The 23142-nt window shown below is 49.9% G+C and overlaps 1 protein-coding gene across 3 annotated transcripts in view; it reads left to right on the top strand.

The window, feature by feature from the left end:
- The window catches only part of CPAMD8 (C3 and PZP like alpha-2-macroglobulin domain containing 8), a 65929-nt gene that overhangs the window by 18846 nt on the left and 23941 nt on the right, over positions 1-23142 (top strand). For 2 of the 3 annotated variants that reach the window (XR_004954946.1, XM_036233896.1), the window contains exons 11-20: positions 1603-1830; positions 3175-3345; positions 6047-6175; positions 10127-10310; positions 11494-11666; positions 12237-12386; positions 13722-13883; positions 15320-15462; positions 18379-18441; positions 21194-21425. Coding sequence is in view for 2 of the 3 variants with exons in the window: in XM_036233896.1 (XP_036089789.1) it covers positions 1603-1830; positions 3175-3345; positions 6047-6175; positions 10127-10310; positions 11494-11666; positions 12237-12386; positions 13722-13883; positions 15320-15462; positions 18379-18441; positions 21194-21425 (1635 nt within the window). In the remaining variant the exon portion in view is untranslated. The remainder of the gene's footprint in view (positions 1-1602; positions 1831-3174; positions 3346-6046; positions 6176-10126; positions 10311-11493; positions 11667-12236; positions 12387-13721; positions 13884-15319; positions 15463-18378; positions 18442-21193; positions 21426-23142) is intronic. The other variant, XM_036233897.1, reaches the window with a different exon arrangement.

Raw genomic sequence — 23142 nt, 5'->3', positions numbered from 1 at the left:
ACCAAATCTCTCATGTCTTTTTGCAGTTAATCCCTGTTTCCATCTCCAGCTCGAAGCAACCACTAATTCACTTTCTGTCTTAATGGATTTGCTTGTTCTGGACATTTCATATAAATGGAATCATAACTATGTGGCCGTTTGTGTCTGGCTTTTCTCATTCCGCATCATTTTTTTCTGGGTTGATTCACATTGTAGCTTCATTCCTTTGTAATGGCTGAGTCATAGTCCACTGTATGGATAGACCACCTCGTGTTTATCCATTCTTCCGTTGCTGGACTTTAGGTTGTATCTACTTTGTGGTGATTTTGGCTGGTGCTGCTCTGAATATTCACTTACAAGTGTTTGTGTGGCCAGATGTTTTCATTTCTCTTGGGTGTGGCATTCCTGGGTCACATGGTATGGAATTAAATAAAGACCACCCAAATAAGAATGGACAAAGGCTATTTATTCAGAGTTTGCTGCAGCAAGGTAGTCAGCCATTATCATTTGCATTTGGCAGAGACTCAGTAGCAAGCAGAAACGTGGGAAAACTTTTTAGTGAAAAAAAGAGAAGGTGGCTTTCAGCTATGTCCCATTGGAGGCTGGTGACCTGGAGAAGCTGTGGGCAGCTAACTAGAAGTAGGCATCTATAGCGTGGGGTAGGGATGCACATTTGGCTTTCTTAAGTCAGTCCTAAGTTGGAAGCAGGCAAAAATCAGGGAAATTGTCAATTATTCATTTAGTCCTGGCCATTGGGGGCCAGTGGTGACAGGTTACTGTGTAGTCGCCAGAGGTTGGGGTCTGACTTCATGCAAGTCTGACATGCGGATGATGGGTTGGCTTCCTGGGCGGGTGCCTGCCAACTGTGGGCCAGTGTTCTCTTTTTCTACATGATCTTGTCACAGTTCGTTTGTCTATTCAGCCTCTCAGTGGTGACTCTGTGGTTAGCCGTTTGACAAACTCCCAAATTGCATGACCTCACATTCCTGTGTATGTCGAGTTTTATAACCTGGTTTTTGTTTTTCTTCTTCAACTTAACCTTACGTTGTGAGTGTGCTGCAGTGTACCTGCTCATACGTCCTGGAGATTCTGTGTCTGTGCGGGAGCCCCCCACATTGAACTCTGTCAGTACCGGCTCCTCCCTACCCCAGCCCAAAGCTTCTCCCTGACTCTTTCGTTCTCCCTTGAGGCTGCCCGCTGGTGGTGACCCCTATCCTAGTCCTCTCGTTTACTGAGTAATTCACTCCATGGCTATTTCCAGACTTGGATTTGCCAGGCCCCGGGTGGGTCCTGAGACAGGAGTCGACTGGGGGAGTTCTTTGTCCTGGAAGTGGGAAGGGAACAAATGCTCTGAAGCGGGGCTGAGTGGTTTCAAATCCCCGCCCTGTTGCCTGGCTGGAGGAGGCTTGTCTCACCTTCCCAACAGAGCAGGGACACCGTGCGTATCTAGCAGGGATCCATCCCCACGCAGTGACCCATGGCATAGGTCAAGTGTGTCACTGAGTGTCCCCCTGGCCCTCCAGGCAGCTGGAGAGTCCTGGATTTCAGATGTGTGTTTGAGAGTCGTACTTTGAAGCCACTGCAGCCCTGACTGAGCACAGCCTGTGTGTTTCCTGCCTCCAGATCCACAGCTCCCAGGACTTTGATATCTGCGTGAGGGACATGATCCCAGCTGACGTCCCTGAGCACTTTCGGGGTACAGTCAGCATCTGGGCCACTGTAACCGCTGTGGACGGGAGCCAGCAGGTGGCCTTCGATGACTCAACCCCCGTCCAGAGGCAGCTGGTGGACATTCGATACTCCAGGGTCACCAGGAAGCAGTTCAAGCCGGGTCTGTCCTATGTGGGGATGGTAAGTGTTAGGCCTGGTACCCAGCAGGGGCTGTCCAAGGTCACAGGCTCTGCACTGCCTTCCACCCCAGCTCCTGCCCAAAAGCCACTGTGAAATCACTGCAATAAGGTCCCAACTGCAGCTGAGGAAACCAGGCCAGCAGAGCTTGGTGTCACCTCAGAGGGAAGCTGGCCATACCCCTAACCCCTGCTTGCCTTCACCACCCACACTCTGACCCCTGTTGTCACCCACAGGATCCTGGTGGTCCTCACCCTGTGTCTCCCTCTTGCTCCACTTTGGGACTTCCCTTCTCTCTTTGTGCCGGGATCTCAGCTACTACTGTCCCAAGCATGGAGACATAGCTCGTGCCCCTTGATTTTAAGGTCCCAACTGGAGTAGAAGCTAAAATACCACATGTGTGGTCAAAATGTGTATGAAAAAAGGGCTTGGGGCTGTTGATTTAGTGAAAAGGGAGCATTTCATGTACAGCTGAGGAATTACCCACCATCTACATTAAAGAACAGAGCTATTAATGGGGATCGCACAGGTTTAACGGCATTCTGTCACCGAATACTCAGTCCAGGGTCCCTCAGGGCCCACTGACCATACTTCTTTTACATCATTCATGCCTTCTGAACCTCTCATTCTGATCGCCTTTTCTGCACACCTGAATGAATGAGATCTGGGAGTCACTAGGAGCTGTCCATAGCATTGGTCACCCTGTTCCTACCTTGGTGTGGAATGAGGCTCACCTTGGTGTGGAATGAGGCTCACAGCCTGTGACTCCTTTGCGCCTTGTGACTGCTTTGCCACGTCCGAGGTCATGAAGGTTTCCAATGTTTCCGTCTAAGTGTTTCATAGTTTCAGCTCTTACATTTAGGTCTGTGATCCATTCTGATTTACTTTTTGTATATGGTGTGAGGTGGGGGTTCTATTTCATTCTTTTGCGTTTGGAGATCTAGTGGTCCCAGCACCATTTGTTGAAGAAACTATACTTTTCCCTACTAAATGGTCTTGGCACCCTTTTCAAAGACCAGCTGGCTGTAGATGTGTGGGTTTATTTCTTGACTCTCAAGTCTATCCCATTGATCTCCATGTCTATCCTTACGACAATACCACACCGTCTTGATTATTGTAGCTTTGTAGTGACTTTTGAAATTGTAATGTGTGAGTGCTCCTTCTTTGTTCCTTTTTCAGGATTGCTTTGGGTGCTTGAGGCCCCTTGCCATTTCTTACGAATTATAGCACCAGCTTGTCTATTTCTGCAAAGAAGCTGGCTGGGGTTCCGGCGGGGTCAGATTGAGTCTATGGATCAGTTTAGGGAGTATCATCTAACCACATCAAATCTTTGGTGACCCCTTCCAGGTGGAGCTTTCTTACCCTGATGGCAGCCCGGCAGAAGGTGTGACAGTCCAGATCAGGGCAGAGCTGACACCAAAAGACAACATCTACACCACCGAGTCTGTGTCCCGGGGAGGGCTGGTGGGGTTCGAAATCCCCTCCATCCCCATGTCGGCACAGCACGTGTGGCTGGAGGTGGGTGAGTCGCCTAGACCCTTGTCATTCAGCCAGCAGGCATGTACTCAGCGGGACTGGGACCTCTCTCTGCCCCGAGGGAGGTCACGGTCTGATGGGGGAACACAACAGGGGTACAGGTGACTCATCTGTTCTAGGGCAAGGTGGGAGGCTGCTTCTGGGAGGGTGGGACACTATGTGCAGAAGCCCACCATTATAGTGGGGTCGGGTCCTGTACATGCCTAGCTGGACTGAGCCACTTCAGGAAGATATGGAGGAGGGAGCCAGTGGGGCTAACTCCCGCCTTCCAGGCGTGCTTGGGTTTACTCAGAAGGTAGTGTCGGGATAGAGCGATCTGGATTTTGAAACCCAACAACTGTTCCAGTGAGGGGCGGCTGGGGGACCACAGTAGGCAGACAGGAGATGACGGTGGAGAGGGCACCAAGCCTGGAGCTGTTGAGGTAGAATCAACAGGACTTGGTCTCCCCACCGTCAGGGAAAGGAGGAGCAGGAGTGACAGAGACAGATGTCCCAGCCCCCGGCTCTGTGACACTGGCATGGTGAGGATGTGGCAGGTGAGAATAAATGTGTAGGTGGCAGCCAAGGACACCTGTGGCCGCCGTGTCCCCCATGGGTGACATGTCCTTAAAGATTTTTAACCACCAAAGCCTCAAGGTCAGGGTCCCCGGGCCACCCACACTTTTTACCAACTGGCTATAAATGTGAGGGTTCCTGCTGCCCTACTACCATACAATTTCAAGTTTTTAAAAAATCATAAAAAGACGTTCTTTTATTTCCATTAGTCCTTTAGCAGTGAACTAGTAGCAAAACCCACAGATGACTCAAATATCAGAATTAGCCAAATGATTTTCTCTCTCATAGATATGTCTAAAAATTAGCTTTTTCCAAAAATGTCACTTTAATGGCAAGATATTCTATTTCTATTACCAAATACTGCTTGGGAAAAAGTCTTTAATTAATTTTTTAATAAAGCAGAACCAATTTTAAACATTAATTATTTTTCATTGAAATATAATTGACATACAACATATTGGTTTCTGGATTTAGTACGTGTACATGTTACAAAATGATCACTACAGTAATTCTAGTTAACATCAATCACCACACATAATTTCACAGTTTTTTTTCTTGTGATGAGAACTTTTAAGGTCTACTCTCTTAGCGACTTTCAAATATACAGTACAGTATCGTTAACTAAAGTCACCATGCTGCGTATTTCAGCCCAGGACTTATTTTATAACCGTAAGTTTGAACCTTTTGCAATTAGTTTTGTCCTAGAACTATAACATGCATTAGGCCAAAGTAAAGAGAGATGCCCAGGGTGGGAGCGAGGAGGGTGCCACGTTCCAAGTTTCTCGTGCATCAGCGTGTGACAGACACACACAGAACTGCCAGCAAGGGGTGCTCAGTCATGCTTCCGTGTCTATGGTTTTTGTTGGGGTTTCATTATAGAGGTGCCACTGATTGAACTGTGGGCCCCAAGACTGAACTCAGTCTCCAGCCACCTCCCTTCCCAGAGGTCAGGATGGTATGTGGCTCAGAGCCCCAGCCCTCTAATCACATGGGTGGCCTTTCTGTTATGGCCGTCCCTGTCCTGAGTCATCTCATTAGCACGTGTAATCAGGACCCACCATGAAACAAACACACTCTCATCACTTGGGAAATTAGAGGGGTTTAGAGGCTGCCTCTGAGGAGCTGGGCCAAAGCCTAGCCAGCTTCTTTATCCTTTCTTTTTTTAATATATATTTTTAATTTTTCAATTACAGTCGGCATACGCTATTATATTAGTTTCAGATGTACAGCATAGTGATTAGACATTTACATAACTTACAAAGAGATCACACCAATAAATCTAGTACCCACCTGACACTGTACATAGCAATTATAATATAATCGACTATATTCCTTATGCTATACTTTATATCCTCTTAACTCTTTTGTATCTACCAACCTCGAGGTGGTTTCTTCTGTATGTCTTTAGTTGTAGGACTTCTGTTCAGCTAGACTCCAGGCAATTTTCAGTGATGGTTGTTCTATAGTTTAGTTATAATTTCAACGTGGTCGTGAGAGGGGGCAAGCACAGCATCTGCCTACTCCGCCATCTTGAGTAGAAGCTCCGCAACTTCTTTATTTTGAAGTCTCTCTTTTGTTAGCCGCATTCTCGTAGCAGCGATTGAAGGCGACAGGCTCAAACTGTCAAAGGAGCAAAGATAGTATAACTGCCAGGGCCTGGGGTATGCAGGGGCAGGGCCGTGAGCTCCGGGCAGGTCGAGGTCCAGCCCAGCCACTCCCTCTCCTGACTGCCGCCCCTGTGTTCACTCCTCAGCAGGTTATACTCTCTGAGGAGCCACCGGGGCTGCTGGCAAGCCTGAGGACAGGGGGGTGTACACGTGTGCACGCAGAGGGGAGGGTTTTTTTTCCCCCAATGTGATGGAACCATCTGCCAGTGGCCATGTGGGCCACCTGTCGCTGCTTGAGCCAATCCCCAAGACCCTGTGGCCACTTGGACACTTGCTTCCCACAGAGCTGGGAAGAACAGGCTAGCCACATTGGACCCTATTGTCTAAGAATTGGAGAGGGTGTTCTCCAAAGGGAAACTAGAGCCTGAGAGGGTTTTTCCACAGGGCAGAGTAGGCAGAAGCATCCCAAAGACCCCTTTCCCAGATGCCCAGGCCTTGACCAAGTGCCCTCTCTTCCTCAGACCAAGGTGACGGCACTCAATGGAAAGCCTGCGGGGCCCCAGTACCTGCCCAGCTACCTCTCCCTCAGCAGCTGGTACTCCCCCAGCCAGTGCTACTTGCAGCTGCAGCCGCCCTCCCGCCCCCTGCAGGTAAGGCTTTCAGGTGGGACCTTCCTCGGGCAGGGTTGGGCCCGGGATAGGCCGTGCACATGCCTCCAGGGAACCTGCATGTGCCCCAGCAGGGCTAACGGTGACGCTGATGCTGGAGTCCCCATTCCTCCAGCAAGGGGGGTACTCCTCAAAATGAATGCCCATAATTTATTTATGATGGACATGAAGGCCGTGGCCCGGGGTTTACCGTGATAAACATGACTCTTGCCGTCAGGGTGCCACCGCTCCCAGGCCTGAGACGGGTTCTCCGCTTTCCGGAGGCTTCACTTCTTGTGCAAAGGCAGTGAGAGCTTTTCCACCCAGACACTTCCAGACACACCAAGTTTAAAGAAGAGATGAGAGAGCTGGGTCTCACGTTGGTGCTTCCTGAGTCCGTTATTCCGTGATCCCAATTAAGTAAGATGCACGGAGAGGTGTGTGAGGAGGATCTGTAAAAATTGAGCAGAAAATTGGAAGAGTTCCCATGAACCCCTGCCCCCTGCACACAGTTTCCCTGATTAGTAGCGCCTTGCACTAGTGTGGCACGTCTGTTACAATGGATGAGCCAATATTGGTGCATTATCACGAACTAAAGACTACCGGGTACATTAGGCTTCTGTCTTGGTGCTGCGCATTCTGTGGGTTTGAACAAACGGAAAATGACATATATCCACCATTACAGTGTCATGCAGAACGGTCTCACTTCCCTAAAAATCCTCTGTGTTCCACCCATTCATCCCGCTCTCCCTGTAGCCCATGGCAACCACCCAGCTTTTCACTGTCTTTATACTTTTGCATCTTCCAGAATGTCGTATAGTCAGAGTCGTAAAGTATGTAGCCTTTTTAGTTTGGCTTCTTTCACTTACCAACTTACATTGAAGTTTCCCCTCTGTCTTTTCATGACTCAAGAGCTTTTTTCATTCTAGTGGTGAATAATACTCCATCATATGGCGCGGGTGAACTGTGGTTTGTGTGTCCCTCACCTGTTGAGCACCTTATAGCTATATGTTTTACAAAGTGCTCTGTTAACCCCCTTAACTAGAGCACCAAAGGCTGGCCCTGGCTGCCATGGGTGGTGGCAGGCTTGCCAGCATTGCTTCTAACGCAAACCGCTCTCCATGGGCTCCCAGGCCCTACCAGCCCCATAAGTTCTGACAGTCCTGCCCACACCCAAGGCTGCAAGGGGCCCCTGGGATGCAGCTCGGAGGAATTCCGGCGTCATGCCTGTCTCCCAGGCTTGGCAGCTCTCTGCAGGAGTTATGAGAATGAGAAACTCAGACGAGATTGTGCCCAGCTTGGCTGAACACACCATTCTTGTTGTAATGCTGTTCACCCAGCAGTGTGGTGTGGGGACGCTGCCATTGGCCGCCTTCCCGTGGGGCGGCAAGGAGCCCTGTGTCCCCGGCTGCCAGTACTGCTGCTCCCAGTAGGTGAGAACTTGGCTGGGTCACTCAGACTTTCCTCTCAGAGGGACACCTCCATCTTGCCTGAGTCGGGTCAGCCGATTCCAGCTCTCCCCCACCCTCAGACCGTCGTTACGAGGCACCGGGGCCAGAGTGTCCGTGCTTGGTTTTCCAGCCTGGGCCCTGTGTCCAGAGCCTCTCCCCTTCCTCCGGCACTGAGGCACACACAGGGAGGAGCTGCTCTCTATACAGGGAACATCACCTCAATCTTTTGGGTCGATGTGACGCCACAGGGTTAGTGCAGGTGAAGAGGAGAAAGCTCTGTGCTCTTTCCTTCTTTCTATCCAGCATTTCAAACAGAGGGCACTTTTGTTTGTCTTTTTATAATGGGGATATTTACAAATTTAGAGAGAACTTTTAAGTATAATAAACAACCATATACCTTTCACCCAGATTTATGAATTAACATTTTGCCTCTATCCATCCATCCGTCCATCTACCCACCCACCCACCCATCTAACCATTTCTCTATACATTTTTTTGGCTGCAGCATTTGAAAGTAAGTCACACATAGCATAACACATCCCCAAAATAAGGAAATTTTTCAACATGACCTCAAGGCTATTGTTATATCTAAGAAAATTACATTAATTCAATTGGATTTTTTAATTCATAGGCAATATTTAGATTTTCAGAGGTGTCCTCAAGGTGTAACATATCTAGTGTGTGTGCCCATCCATGCGTATCTGCACAATTGTGCACACCCGTGTGTGCATATGCGTACATGTGCATGCGCACATGCGTGAGTGCGCACGTGTGCATTTGTGTGTGCATTTTATTCAGGATCAGTTTATACACTGCATTGGGCTCTTCTGTGTTCATAGTCACACTTGATCTGGAACAGTCCCCACACCTTTTCATCACCACGACTTTTGCGAAGAATCCAGGCCTGTGGTTCCTGTATATCCTTTATCCAGGTTCCCCTAATGTTTTAACTTTTTACATTTGTTTACTTTTCATTGTTGAACCATGAGAGTTCTTTATGTATTCTGGACACTGGACTCTTGTCAGATATATTGTTTGCAAACATTTTCTCCCATTCTCTAGGTTGTCTTTTCACTTTATGGATAGTGTCCTTCGATGCAACAATAGTGTTTAAGTTTGGTAAATTCCGGTTTATCTCGTTATTTTTTTCCTTGGTTGCTTGTGCTTTGGCGCCCTAGGTAAAAGAAACTATTGCTAAATCCAAGGTCATGTTTTCATCTAAGAGTTTTATAGTTTTTGCTCTTACATTTAAGTTTTTTGAACTGTTTCCAGTTAAAATTTGCATACGATGTGAGGTAGGGCCCAACTTCAGTCTTTTGCACCATCTGTTGAAAAGACTGTCCTTTTCCCATTGAATATTCTTGGCACCGTCATTGAAAAGCACTGGGCTATAGATGTGTGGGTTTATTTCTGGAAGCTCAGTTCTAGCCCATTCATCTAGCCAGATGTCTGTATGCCATCACCACACTGTCACGCTGTCTTTATTACTACAGCTCGGTAGTAGGTCTTAAGATCAGTAAATGTGTGTCTTCCCGCAGTCGCTGACATTAGGAAGGGCTGGAGCCTTCAGTTCCCCGCTCTGGAAACGTGGGGATTACGAGAGGAACCAACTTGTCGGGTGCACCTTTGATGAGAAGGCCCAGCCCAGTGCAGCACTGGCACCTGCAGAGTCAGGGAGTAGTTCCAACACCACCCTCCCTCCTGACACCAGTTGCAGACTTTAGGGATCTCCAGGCCATCCTCAGGCTTTCGAATTTCTAGGAACATTCACAGAATCACCGAAAGCTGTTATACTCACGGTCGCAATGTATAATCGTGAAAAACACAGAGTAAAATCAGCCCTGGAAAGAGATGCACGGGCAGCCCCAGGAGAGTCCCGAATGTGAGCTTCCGCTTGTCCTCTCCCCACGCAGCCATGGGCAGGGTTACTTTTCCAGCAACGACGCATGACGACATGCATGGTGTACTGCCAGCAAGCAAGCCTCAGCACCCAGAGTTTTTGTTGCGGAGTCGGTCACATAGCCGTGTTTGATTGGCCTCAGTTCCAGCCCCTCCAGAGATCAGACTGATAGAGTGTGGCCCCAGGCCCCCACTGTAAATCACACCTCATGTGGCCCAAGACCCCAGGTAAACAAAGTCTTACCAGGCAAGACATTTTGGTAGCTTAGAGATCATTTATTAGGAGCGGGGGTCAAGTTCCAAACCTCTTTTTGGGCCAAGTTCAGTTCTTCACAACATGACACCTCACTGAGGCTTCCATTCTGTCATCACATTTTGTGTGCACTACAGCCCCATTTATGGAGCAGTAGCTGAGGCTGCCATGGGGACATGGCCGCAGCCAGGATGGGACACCAGGCAATCTGCCCTGAGGCCAGTATGCTCCCTCCTGAGCCATCCAAACCTCCTGGTGGCCCCAGAGCAGCCATCTGTTTGGGTGGGCTGTGGCGTTGGTGTCGGCCTCTGGGTGCCAGACAGGGCCCTCGGTGCTACGTGTCTCCCACAGGTCGGGGAGGAAGCCCACTTTTCCGTGAAGTCCACGTGTCCCTGCAGTTTTACCTTGTACTACGAGGTGGCTGCACGAGGCAACATCGTGCTCTCAGGCCAGCAGCCGGCCCACATCACCCAGCAGAGAAGCAGGCGAGCGACCCCAGAGAAACCGATTCGCTTAACGCACCTTTCCGAGACAGGTGAGCCAAGCTGTAGGCTGCAAGTTCTGTCCTTTCTTCTGAACCACTGAGACTGGGATGGGTGCCCCAGATAGAAGGAGTGAGCCGGACGCAGCCAAGAGGGAGCCTGCCTCAGGGCAGAGGACACGTGTCCCAAGCAAGACAGGGTTGGGTTCAGGAGGAAGGGCACCCTCACTGCGTGTTTTCAGGGGACTAGGGCAGGCCAGTCACTGCAGAGGTCCCTACGCTGCCGTGTTGCCATCTGCCAGACGCCTCTGCCTTTGTCCAGGCCGTTGCCCCACCTCGGAGTCCTCCTCCCTCTCCTCGACTCTGTGTGCTCCTCATGAGACCCACCTCCTCCCCTTGGTCTTCCCCAGCTCCCTTTTTTTCACAGCCTTTCTATCTAAAGCAGGATCTTCAAAGTGGGGACTGTGGACGCTTGAGGGCAGGTCATCCCTTGTGGTGGGGTGTCTCGTGCACTGTAGTGTGTGGAGCAGCATCTTTGGTCTCTACCCACTAGATGCCTGTAACGACCCATCCACACACAGTGTGAAACCTAAAAAGTCTTTAGACCTCTCATTGGGTGAGAATCCCTGAGATAGATGGATAGGTGGGTAGATAGATAGATTTATAAATGGATGGATGGACGGATGGACATAGATAAATGGATGGATGAATGGACAGACAGATGAACAGATTGATTCATCAATTCATAGATAGGTTTATAGACAGACAGACATATTGACTCATGGATTCATTCATAGGTGGGTGGGTGGATAGATGAATTGACTTGTAGAAAATAGATACATAGATTCATAGATAGATAGACAGATTTATAGATAGACAAGAAGACAGGATCTCTCTCACACTAAGTCACTTTCTCGCCCTTGGCCAGATCATTCTTCGCGGTGTGGGCTGCCCTGCGCACCGCAGGCTGTTGATCACCTTCTGGCCCCCACCCGCTAGATGCCAGCCGCACCCCCTGAATGGGCTTTGGGCATTATGCGCCCACGTGATCCAGGGCTTCCCTTCCCTTCTAGGTGAAATGAAAGGGGTGTGAGTGTCTGTGGAGCACTTGCCCTGGGTCAGCACCTCCTCACACTGTGCCCCATCCATGTCACCTCAGGGCGGCCTGGGGCTTGGTGGTTCCACTGTGGGACGCTGGATTCTCACGCCTCTCTTTCCCACCTTTGACTTGTCTTAGAGCCCCCTCCAGCCCCAGCAGCCGAGGTAAACGTGTGTGTGACCTCTCTTCAACTGGCTGTAACCCCCGGCATGGTCCCTGTTGGCCGCCTGCTGGTCTTCTATGTCAGGGAGAATGGAGAAGGGGTCGCTGACAGCCTCCAGTTCACTGTGGAGCCCTTCTTTGAAAATCAGGTAGAACGTCGGGACCCCAGCTGGGGGAGAGAGGAGGGATGGGCAAGCACCATCCAGGGCCGGGGTCCCCAGGGTGTGGACGCCGGGACGGGCTGTGCGCAGCTGCCGCTCAGACTTCACGTGTTGTCGTCGGCAGGACTTCTAAGCAATAATTGGAATCTAAGTTTCATCTTAACTGGAGCATCTCCAAGTCACACAGTTGGAGATCGCATTCATCACACACAGGGAAAAGTGGTCAGCTATTCTCTGTCCCCACTGGCCTCTTGAGGGACACTGCTCATGTCCCCAACAGTGGGGTCAGCCTCCTGCTCCCTCTCCCTGCACCCTTTAAAACTGGCTGCAACACGCCCTCGGTCTCCCCACCCCTTCCCACCTGACCTCTGCACAGAACGTCTCAGTTCCGCCAGCCTAGTTCCTGTCACTCTGCCTCCCACTCTTGTCCTCACCTGGGCGGCAAGGTCAGGGTCGCAGCTGGGCTGGTGATGACCGACTCTCCTTGGCAGGTGGGTGGATACATGGTTTGGGAGGGTGTGGCCAAGCTCCTGACTGCTCTGCTGTGTTTGGGTCCAGGTTTCACTGATGTATTCGGCGAATGAGACACGACCCGGGGAGGCCATTGACCTGCGGGTCAGAGCTGCAAGGGGCAGCTGTGTGTGTGTGGCCGTAGTTGATAAGAGCGTCTACCTGTTGAGGTCTGGGTTTCGTCTGACTCCTACTCAGGTGAGTGGGGCCCTTGGGTTTTAGCACCTCTTTGGGGGTCTCTCACTTTCTAATAAATGAAGAGCCCCGCGTGAATCCGGATTCTCCCTCTGCATTGGGTTCATTTCTCAGCGAACCTACTTTTTGTTGCTGCTTTGGTGCAGTTGAAAGATCTTGGAGTCAGATTCATTAGACTCTGGCAACATGAGTTTGTCCAGGTCCCACTTCTCCAGCCCCAGTCCGTCCATCTTTAAAATGGGCTAACACTACTGCTAACCAAAAAATAAAAGGCCTTTCAAAGGGAGAGGCAACAAGCATTTATTTGAGATCAATAAGAATAGCTATCTGGGATGCACTGATTCAAGCAGAAGCCCAAATAGTGTTTTGATTAGGAGACAAAGGCAAAGGGTATTTATGAGAAAGGGAAGGGGAACAATTACGTTCATAGAGGAAGGCATTTCTATTGGTGCAGGTAACATAACATAGTGACGCTCACTATAAACAATTAAAAAATTTTTTCAGTCTCCTAGTCATCAGTCTGGTAGTCATAATAACTACTTTCTTGCTGTCTTTGCAAACAGTTCTTTGGGGCATAATGTTGTTTTAGGCCCAGTGGAAAGGTTGTTTTGCCCCGTTTTAACATTCCAAAGGTTTGAGGCATAGGTCGTGCAAGGCAACTAGTTCCTCTGGCATGGAAGCTTTGGCTCCATTATAAAGTGTTTCTATTATTATTATTATTTTAGAGTCAAAGGAAAGTTTATTAGAAAAGGGGTAACACTTCATAGAGTGTGGTCCCCTCTCAGAGGCAGAGAATGAGGAGCAGTGTAAGGGATAGAGGGTCAGACTAAAGGCACCGGGAGGGACCCTGGGTGTTCAGGGAATTCAGTTTCTATGCCATTCTTTAGTTCCCATTTCCTCTGATATGGGCATAACAGTGAGGAAGGGAAAGAGTATGTATTATGAAAAGGTAAGTATATGTAGAAAGGCCTGCCGGCGGTTCGCAGCCTTTAATCCATAGGTTCTCCAAGGTTTGAGCCATAGGGAATGACTCTTGGTTCCTGGTTCCTCTTCACAGGTGTGGGAATGGGTCCTTGGTAATCCAGCAGAAGCCTTCCTTTGTTCTGCAGGTGTTCTCCTGGCCTGGCTGCAGGGCTGATCAGCACCTGTATTATCATTTATTTTTATTTAAATTTTATTGTATTATTTATTTATTATCTATTTGTATTTCTTATTTATTTTATCTTTAACACCATCAACACCCATCTCCTAAGGTGATGTATATGAAAGGAGGTTGAGAGTCGGTTTGGGTTTAAAAGAAACCCTCAGGTGATTGACCCCACTGCCCCTTGCCTGTAGGTTTTCCGGGAATTGGAAGATTATGACATTTCCGATGCCTTCGGGGTGTCACGGGAAGACGGACCCTTCTGGTGGGCCGGGCTGACCGCACGACGACGCAGGCGCTCCTCCGTCTTCCCGTGGCCCTGGGGCGTCACCAAGGACTCCGGGTTTGCCTTCACCGTAAGGAGAGGTGGTCTTGGAGCCCACTGCCCCCTTCCACACCCCTCTCACTTTGAAACAAAGAGTCTCGGGGATACAGAGGTGGGGGTGAAAGCTTTCAGACTTGATTGCCATTCTCCCCAGTGAAAGCTCATAAGTGGACCCTCTGATTTGAAAAGCAGATGAGAGTAAAATGTCATCAGTGTGGTCTGACAACTTGAACTTGATAGACAGCAGTGGAGCTCAGGGTAGTTTGCTGGAAGGAAAACCGTCCGTGGCCAAGGAGCAGGTGGCCATCCATGTTCTCGAGCAGCAGATTCACTTGTGATGACAGTCGTGGCTCGAGTCTGCCCTGCTCCTTCCTGGCTACAGGAGTCAGGGAGGTGTCAGCAGGTGCAACATGCACACGCCTCATTCTAGGTCACAACAGGTGCTCACAGGCTGGCAGTCTCCCTCCATTCAAATGCATATTGCATCAGAGGGTGCTTTTCATCCACGTTTTGAAATCATTTAAAAGGCATTCCTCACCCACCCCCATTTTTATGATGGAATTTTCAAACATGGAAAAGTTGGATAAATTCCTACAATTAACATTTTGCTATATCAGCTAAAAAGTTTAATACATAAAATATATATATTTGAACAAATGACTTATTTTGCTATATTAGCTACAATATATTTATTACATATCTAGCTATATCTGTATTTCTATATTGGGACAAATGATGTTTCAATTGCATGTCTGTTGGATGCCTAGCAGTTCGAACCCTTGGGCCCTGCTGGTTTTGGAATTAAGGGTACCGTCTCTGATCAAAGTAACTAGGTTTAACTTCCTTATTCACAAAGCAGTCAGCCAGTCTGGGATAGGGCTTCTCGTCCATCCCATTGTTCCCAATAATTAGCACAGTGATGAAGGTAATTATAATAGTAATAACTGCAGCCCACAGTCATCAGCCCTTGGTCTGGATCAGGCATTGTTCCAATTGATTTTTTTAAATAGAGGTGAAATTCACAAAACAGAAAATTAACCCATTTTAAAGTGAACAGTTAATTCAGTGGCATTTAGCACATTCACAATGTTGTGCAACCACCACCTCTATCTAGTTCCAGAACATTTCCGTCACCCCCAAAGGAAATCCTGTCCCCATGAGCAGTCACTCCCTACCCCTCGTCCCCAGACCCTGGCAACCACATCTGCTTTCTGTATCTATGGATTTGCCTGTTCTGGACATTTCATGTCAGTGGAATCACACAACATGTGGCTGTTTGTGTCTGAGCCGCAAATGTGTTGGCCTTTCATCACTGGGTGCCATGACCCCCTCAGTTTGTAGCACCAAGCGCACAGGAGGGCCATGACGCAGCAGCAATGTTGGGCCAGTGGTCCCGGGGTGATGAGAACCGTTCGGGCCATCACATCCACTTCCCCACCGTGGGTTTGGATGTTGTCTGTTGCCTAGGAAACAGGACTGGTGGTGATGACTGACCTGGTGAGCCTGAACCACCGGCAGGATGGTGGCCTATACACCGACGAGGCTGTCCATGCCTTCCAGCCCCACACGGGGAGCCTGGTGGCAGTGGCGTCCTCCAGGCAACTGCCCAGGTAATTGCCACTGCCTTGAGCAGGGTTTTCTAACTTCACCCTGTTGATGTCTAAGGCTGGGGCCAGAGCATTCTCCGTGGCGAGGCCGTTTTGTAGGGTATAGAGCAGCATCCCTGGCCTCCATCCACCAGTTGCCTATAGCACCGATTTCTTTGCGTTATGACAACCAAAAATATCTTCAGACATCACCCAGTTTCTCCTTGGAGTCAAAATTAACACTGGGCTGGGTCACTGGGCCCTCAGCCTTGCCCCTCCCAGTTTTTGGCCCTACCCCCATACATGGGTTGGGGTGCAGAGAGAGGAACGTTCATCGGGGGAGCAGATCTGCCTGGGGACTGAAGAATCAGAGCAGAGTAGCAGAGGATTCTATTACTCTTTCTCCTTCCTCCTTCCTCCTGCTTCCCTTCCAATTCCTTCTCTTCCTCTTTCTTCCTCCTTCCCCTCCAACCCTCTGCCTTCTCAAGTTAGATACCAAATAATTACTTTTCAGTCTTTTTTATTTTAACTCTAAGTGTTTAAACCTCCCCCGCCGCCCGAAGGCTGTGAATTGCCCTCAAGCACTGCGTTGGCTGCACCAGAGTCATGCTATGAAGTGGTCTAGATAGGTTCTCACTTATGGAATGATTCCCTTTCTGGGCTGTGACTTGTCTAGAAGTGTTTTAAATTTTCAAGTGAAAATTTTTTACGCATTTTATAAATTTGTCTCAAGTGTGCATTATAGCCAATGAACATGGTCTGTATGGTATCCATTGTCTGGTTTTTATTTTGGAGACTGATCATATGGACAGTGTTTGTAAATGCTCACATCTTTTTGAATATCTAAATCCCTCTCACTGGGTACAGGGCTCTCTGCATACTTTCGGTTAAGCCTATTGATGGCGGCATGCAGAGCCTCCATATATTTTTCGGTTTGTTTACTAACATTAATTACTGAGAGAGAGAAGGTCACATTTCCCCCTTAGATTTGTGGCTTTGTCCCCGGAGTCATGCAGACCTTTGTTTCACAGGAGGCGATACTTTCTCCTCTCTCATGTCTCTCCCTTTCGATCCCCTATTGTCCACCTCTTTTCTCGCCCATGCCCTTCATTTGTCTGCCTCTGCCGCTAGCTTCTCAATTCCAGGTCTTAGCCAGCCAGCTTGGGAAAGGAAAGGGTGCTCTGAAGACTTTGCCTCCCTGCTCTCTCTGGATTTAAGGGCGTGAGGGCTGGAACAGGGGAGGCAAGCTTTGGATATCCTCTCTTCCACCCACTCCTCTGAGAGAGAGCGCAGAACCAAGGGGGGCCATGGATGGGGTCCGTGTAGTCAGCAGTCCCTAAATATCTGGGTCTCTCCAGAAACCTTAATGATGGGCTCCAGACTCTTGATCCCTTGTTCTGGACTAGAAGTAGCCCAGAAGACCTTCTGCCCTCATGGGCCTTTCCTTCAAAGCGTTCTTTATCTTTTAAGCCTTCTCTGCCCAGACCGAGATCCTTACCAACCCCCCAGACCCTCTGCAGTGGTTCCTGGGTACCCAGGTCCCCTGGGTTCTTCCTGCCTGGACCACTCATTTAGCAGGAGTCAGGCAGGGCCACACAGGTCTTAGTTTCCAAACTCCAAATCAGAGTGTGGCCAGACCAAGCTCCTCCTACCGTAGTTTGGACACACACAGAGGCATTTCCAGGATGTGGTTGGATAAGGGAGGTGGAATACTGGCCCTTCCCTCCCATGTGCAGGCCCCCGGAGAGCTTGGCCTGGTGTGGTCTGAAATCTAAAACCACAAAGGCAATTATAAATCCAAATGCAGAAAGACAAAAGAAATGCCTTAAAAGACAGATATTTGTGTCTTTTTAAATTGGACAACATCCTTATTCTGAGGACAAGATATTTTTCTTAACAGTGTGTGTGTGGTTAAAATTTTTTCAAACAGTATGAAAAGTTATATAACGGAATGAAAATCTCACCTTCAGACTCTTTGTTCCTTCTTAGAGGCAACTGCGGTCAATAACTCATTAGCTATCATTCTAGAATTTTTTTGTGTGTGCATATATAAGGATTTAAGGAATTTAAAAAAACCCAACAGGAGAATATTGTAATGCTGTTCTATACCTTTTTTTTATTTTCATAGAGCAGAGAAGTCAACAGTAAGTCTTAGAGATGTTCCATATTAGTACATACAATATACGCTTACCTCCCTCTTTTTCGCTGACATAATATTTCACTGTATGAATGTAGTATCATGTGATTAACCAGTCCCCCTATTGATGGAGATTTCAGCTACTTGCTAATTCTCTCAGTGCTGCCGTGAACCTCTCCAGTTGTTTGTCTTTGCACACGTGCCTGTGGCTATTTCCAGGGCGCATTCCTAGGAGAGGTATCGCAGGTTGAAAGAATGCAACCATTTTTAATTTTGCGAGATCAGGCCAAATTTTGAGTCAGGCTTATTATTATTATTTTTTTTAATGAAGGGACAACCCCAGGGAATGTGAGCTACAAGACTTCTGAGGATGGACCAAGAATGAAAGGAGCTCCTTTAGGGAACGGGAGAGCTTGGGGGAGGTGGAGAGCCTGACGCGATGGTGCAGAAAAAGAAAAACACGGCAAACTCAGGGAGGAAAAGTAGCAAAGGGGAGGATGCGGGGTGGTCCCTGTGGCTCTTCAGGATACAAAGCACCACTGGTATTTTAAGGTGACTCCACCAATCCTTTGATGCCCCACTTCTACTCCTCATTAGGTAGAATGTTAGCCCCTTCAAGTGAAAGAATGAACGCTTTGTATCCTAATTGGGTAGAATGTTAACTCCTAAGTGAATTGAGGGTTAACTGACAAGCGAGTGAATTAACATATTATATCCTAATTGAGTAAAATGTTAACCTGCCAGGTAACAAAATTAAGTTATGTCCATGAAACTTTAGTCACTTCTTTTTTTTATTTTTATAGAGCAGAGAAGAGGAAAAGGACCTTCTTCCCAGAAACATGGATTTGGCGGTGTCTCAACATCAGGTACAGTAGGACTTTCCTTTGACGTCCTTGTGGGCTGACTTCGAGGCACTCACGCAAGGCCAGATTGTTCCCAGTGCGTTTGCCTGCAGATCTGACACCCACATCTGAGTAAGATGTTGGGCATCCTTCTCTAACGTATAAAACCCAAAGCCATGAAGTCAGCCCTGAATCCTGCTGCAGCCTCGGACATCCGCTCATGAAATATGAAATGCAAGGGCTTCGTGCCTCTTATGACTCCCTCTTGGGGTAACTCTATCCTTTCTGTTTGCGTAACGAGCTCATTAAAAGGATTACAGTTCCCTGGAACATGAACTTGACCCCACCCACCCCCTCCTCACTCCTCAGGGAACTTAGACTCCTGCCCGCCAGACAAGCCGCTTTTCTCAGCACATTTCCTTTCCACATTTTTCCCCCTTTTAGTTCTTCTTGAAGCAGCGGTGCCCTGCCAAATTCCTGCCGGATGCAATTGGCTTTTTTCTTTCGATGCTCAGTGTGAGAACACCCAATGGCACTAAGTAGAAAGTAGTTGTAGTCTGCCCTGGGAAAACAGTGAAGCGTGAAAGTTCAGACTCCCGGGGCCAGTGGCGGGTGCGGGAGCCGGGGAGGCACTTCCGAGCGAGTTCCCCCTTCTAGGCACGAGGTGCCACGAGGCGCATGGCACATGCTCCACACAGAACTGGACACACTGCTGGGGGTTTCTCAGACTGCTTTCGTGGATGTGTGTGTCCCCGTTATGGGACGGCTTAACTCCTGGTCAGAATAGACCCAGATTATTGCATTTTGCTTTGGGACCCCAGGTTTAAAATGGGCTGTCTGGCCATCATTATTCAAATGCATCTGCTTTCTGGGTACTTGGCGATATTTTTGGTGCCAGGAATGGCATCTTGATCAAAGAGGGCAGGGGCCCCTGACTCACGGAATTTATGATTTATGCCCCAGGAGACTTCATGCTTCAGTAGGGTCGATGTTTTCATGGTGAGCTGGGCACAGGGCTTGGGAGGCAGAAGAGGAACCCTCTAGGGGAAGCCCGAGAGGCTCCCAGGGCAGGCAGAGCCCATGCTGAGTCTCACAGGATGGATAAACAAGAACGGCAGTGTTCGGTGGAAGGGCCAGCATGGGCAAGCGCTGGGGGGCAGGAGTGGCTGGCGGATTCCACGAGGTTGGAGGAGGTAGGAAAGGCCCAGAGGAGGGTGCAGGGGATGTGAAGGCCGTGTGGGCTGCGGTGGGCTGCGGTAGGGTGGGGTGCAGGGGATGTGAAGGCCGTGTGGGCTGCGGTGGGGTGGGGTGGGGGGCAGGGGCATGGCGAGCCACAGAGGGCTGCAACCAGGGATTCGGGGTTTGAGATTTGTGATGTTCCCTCCCCTCTGTTGGCTGTTACTGTATGAAGCCATGCAAGTTCTGCCAGATGGGAAGAGGCTGAGCTTGAGTTATCAGGGTGACAGTGTGTGACCCTCACAGAGGGGTTGACAGATGCCTCAGGTCTCGCAGGGCTTGACGGGCAGTGGAGTCACTGTGTGCTGCAGCCTGAGGGGTCCGACTGCCTGGCGAGGCCCCCCTGGGGCAAGCTCAGGGGAACAAAGAGGCCTGGCAGACAGGCGAGGAGCAGCCTGCTTCCCTGCTGAGCCAGGGGCATCAATTCTTGGGCTTCTCCCCAGTCGTGGGCTTTATTTTCCAGCAAGCACTCTTGAACCAAAAACTGAGACAGACTTCAAAAGGACATCCTGGAAACACAAAGGAGACAGCAAAGTTTGTCCTCAGAGCCACCCTGGAGTGGCCAACGTGCCATTGACGAGGGCGGGGCAAGTCTGGCATGTTTCTTGAGCAGCGCTGTCCAATGCGTAATTCAAAGTTCCCAGTGCTGCATCAGAAAGGGTGAAAAGAAACTGGAGTTCATTTGAATCATATATTCTATATTTCTCCAAAATATTGTTGTTTTGATAGGTAATCAATTTAAAAATTATTGATGGGTTTTCTGTCTTTTTCTTTTTCATGAGGGTGGTACTACATCAGTTTCCTCGGCTGCCGTAACAAGTGGCCACAAACTAGGGAACTTGAAACAATAGAAATGTATTCTCCCACAGTTCTAGAGACCAGGAGTCTGAGATCAAGGTGTTGGCAAGGCCGCGCTCCCCCCAGAGGCTCTAGGGGAGGGTCCTTCATTGTCTCTTCCAGCTTCGGGGGGCCCCAGACATTCCTTGGCTTGTGGCAGCATCACCTCAATCTCTGCCTCTGTCTTCACATGGCTTTCTTTCTTCCCTCTGTAGTGAAATTTCCCTTTTCTTGGACACCTGTCATTGGATTAGGGGCCACCCTACTCCAGTGTGACCTTAGCCTAACTAGTTGTATCTGCAGAGACCCTGTTTTCAGGGTTTCCAAATAATACCACATTCACAGGTACCAGGGGTCAGGACGTGGACATGCCTTTCTGGGGGACCCGAGCATGCCCTAAGGGACTGGTTCTGTCGATTCAGCATCTTTCTTCCCTAAACTGGGCAGAGCACTCGTTGCCAAAGTTTGTACCTCTAAACCTGTGTTTTGTGGGTCGCTGTGGGAGCAGTTCATGTTTCTGATTATAGCGAGTCAGGGCAGAGGGATGGCTTTCTGCTGTCACACTTTGTGGTGCCTTAAATGCTTCCGAACTGCAGGGGCACCTTCCTGGGCCCCGAGGCTGTGTGGCTGGAGTCATCTGTTTCCCCCGGCCTCTGTGGCATGGCACTGGAGAAGGGCCCACGGGTTGTCCATCTATCTGCAGTGACCCATCCGGCGAGGAGACACTCCGCTTGCAGGTGCCTGACTCCATCACCAGCTGGGTGGCTGAGGCTGTGGGTCTGTCTACCGTGTGGGGCCTGGGCATCGCTGAGCCCACTTTGCTGAAGACCTTCAAGCCCTTCTTCGTGGACTTCACGCTGCCCCCGCACATGGTCCGCGGGGAGCAGGCCAAGATCCCACTCAGCATCTACAACTACATGGGCACCTGCGCCGAGGTACCACACCCCCACCCCAACGGCCTTTCCTGGTGGTGGGGGCCGCACCTGTGATGCCAGGAGGTGGGCGGGTCCGGTCATCCTGGGGGAGCCTGGGGGGCAGCACACGTGTTATTGACGAGGCCGAGGCAGGATGGGGTCAGCTTCGAATTCACCAGCCACCTGAGCTTGGGCAGGGCTGGGGCGGGCACGTGTGCATGGCGGGGTTGGGGGCGACAGACATGATGGGGCCACCGTCCCTGACTTTTGCACGCCTGGCATGGGGGTACGAGTATCGTATGTAACGGCATGGAACAGGGGCCGGCCTGCTTTTTCTGTGAAGGACCAGAGAGTAAAAACCCTTGGTGTTTCTTTGGCTCGGCGGCACCCCCATCTCTGCCTCTGTCTTCACGTGGCTTCTCCCCTCTGTGAATGTCTGTGTCCGGATTTCCGCTTATAAGGAAGGACCTCAGTCATATTGGACTAAGGTCTGCCCTGAGACCTCGTCATGACTTGATGACGTCTGCACAGACCCTATTTCCAAATAAGGTCACATTCACAGATACTGGGGACTAGGTCCTCAGCATGTTTTTTGGGGGACTATAGTTTAACCCGTAACAGCTTCCCTGGGGAGGTGGGCTCGAGGTTGACCTTGACAGATGAGGGAATTTCAGACCCTCGTGATGAGGCAGGACAACAGGTGAGGTAGAGGGACCTGTGAGGACCGAGATCAGGCATGGGCACAATGGGGAAGGCGTTTGGGTGGGGCCTGTGCACCGGCGTGGCTTGGGGAGACCAGGGGCTCCCATCTTCCCTGACCTTAGTCATCTTCGAGCCCCATCTCAGCCTGGCTGGTGGGTGGGAGGAAGGGAGGGGCGGAGGGGTCCCCATGGTTAGGGACAGTCATCGGGGGCAGGGCTTGTAAGCTGAGGCTTTAGGCAGAGGGGTGAGTGGGAAACAGTGTCAGGAGTCCAGCTAGGAGCGAGCCTGCGCTCTGTAGGTCGGTCCATAGCTCTGGCTGCAGGTTTCAGCCTCGCCCTGGCCAGCTGGGCACTGGGGACATGGCTGTCCTTCTCCCGGCCCTGCCCTGCCCAAGTGTTGTCTCATTTCACGCCAAGGACAGAAGATGTGAGCTGTGGTCCCAGACCAGAGACACTGCAGAAACCAAGAGATTTCACCATACACACACACACACGCACACGCACACACATGCACACACTCACGCACGCACCCAAAACAGATTCCTGGTTTTTCCTGAAAAATGAAGACACCAGGCCAGAGAGGGAGTGGTTGGAATTTGTGACCTGAAGGGGGCGCCTAGGCTGGTGGAAGTCCAGGGGGTGGTCTCAACACATCCGGCCTTCACTGCTCCCAGAAGACCCTCTGGGCTTTAGCTTGACATTTCCAATTACTAGCTCAGTTTCCCAATCCGTAAACTGAGCGCGAGAGCTCAGCCTGGCCCCTCTCCCCGCCCCAGGCTCAGTGTTTTGTTCGGTTCTGTTTCTTTAGCTCCTAGCAGGGCATCTACATCCATTAGGTCCTTCATATATACTGGTTGGATAAATAGCTGTGGAACAAAGAGCCTGTTCTAGATTGGGGGGCATAAACACACGTGTACACAGAGACTAGTGTGTATAGTGCCAAGCATGCACACGTGTGTAGAGTGCCGGGCTTGCATACATGCACATGGGTAAACACACAGACACAACACACGCATGCACACATATGCGTGCACATG

Source organism: Rousettus aegyptiacus, unplaced genomic scaffold, assembly GCF_014176215.1.
Source record: "Rousettus aegyptiacus isolate mRouAeg1 unplaced genomic scaffold, mRouAeg1.p scaffold_m13_p_16, whole genome shotgun sequence".
NCBI classification, from domain to species: Eukaryota; Metazoa; Chordata; class Mammalia; order Chiroptera; family Pteropodidae; genus Rousettus; species Rousettus aegyptiacus.
This window is presented reverse-complemented; position numbering and strand designations above follow the sequence as displayed.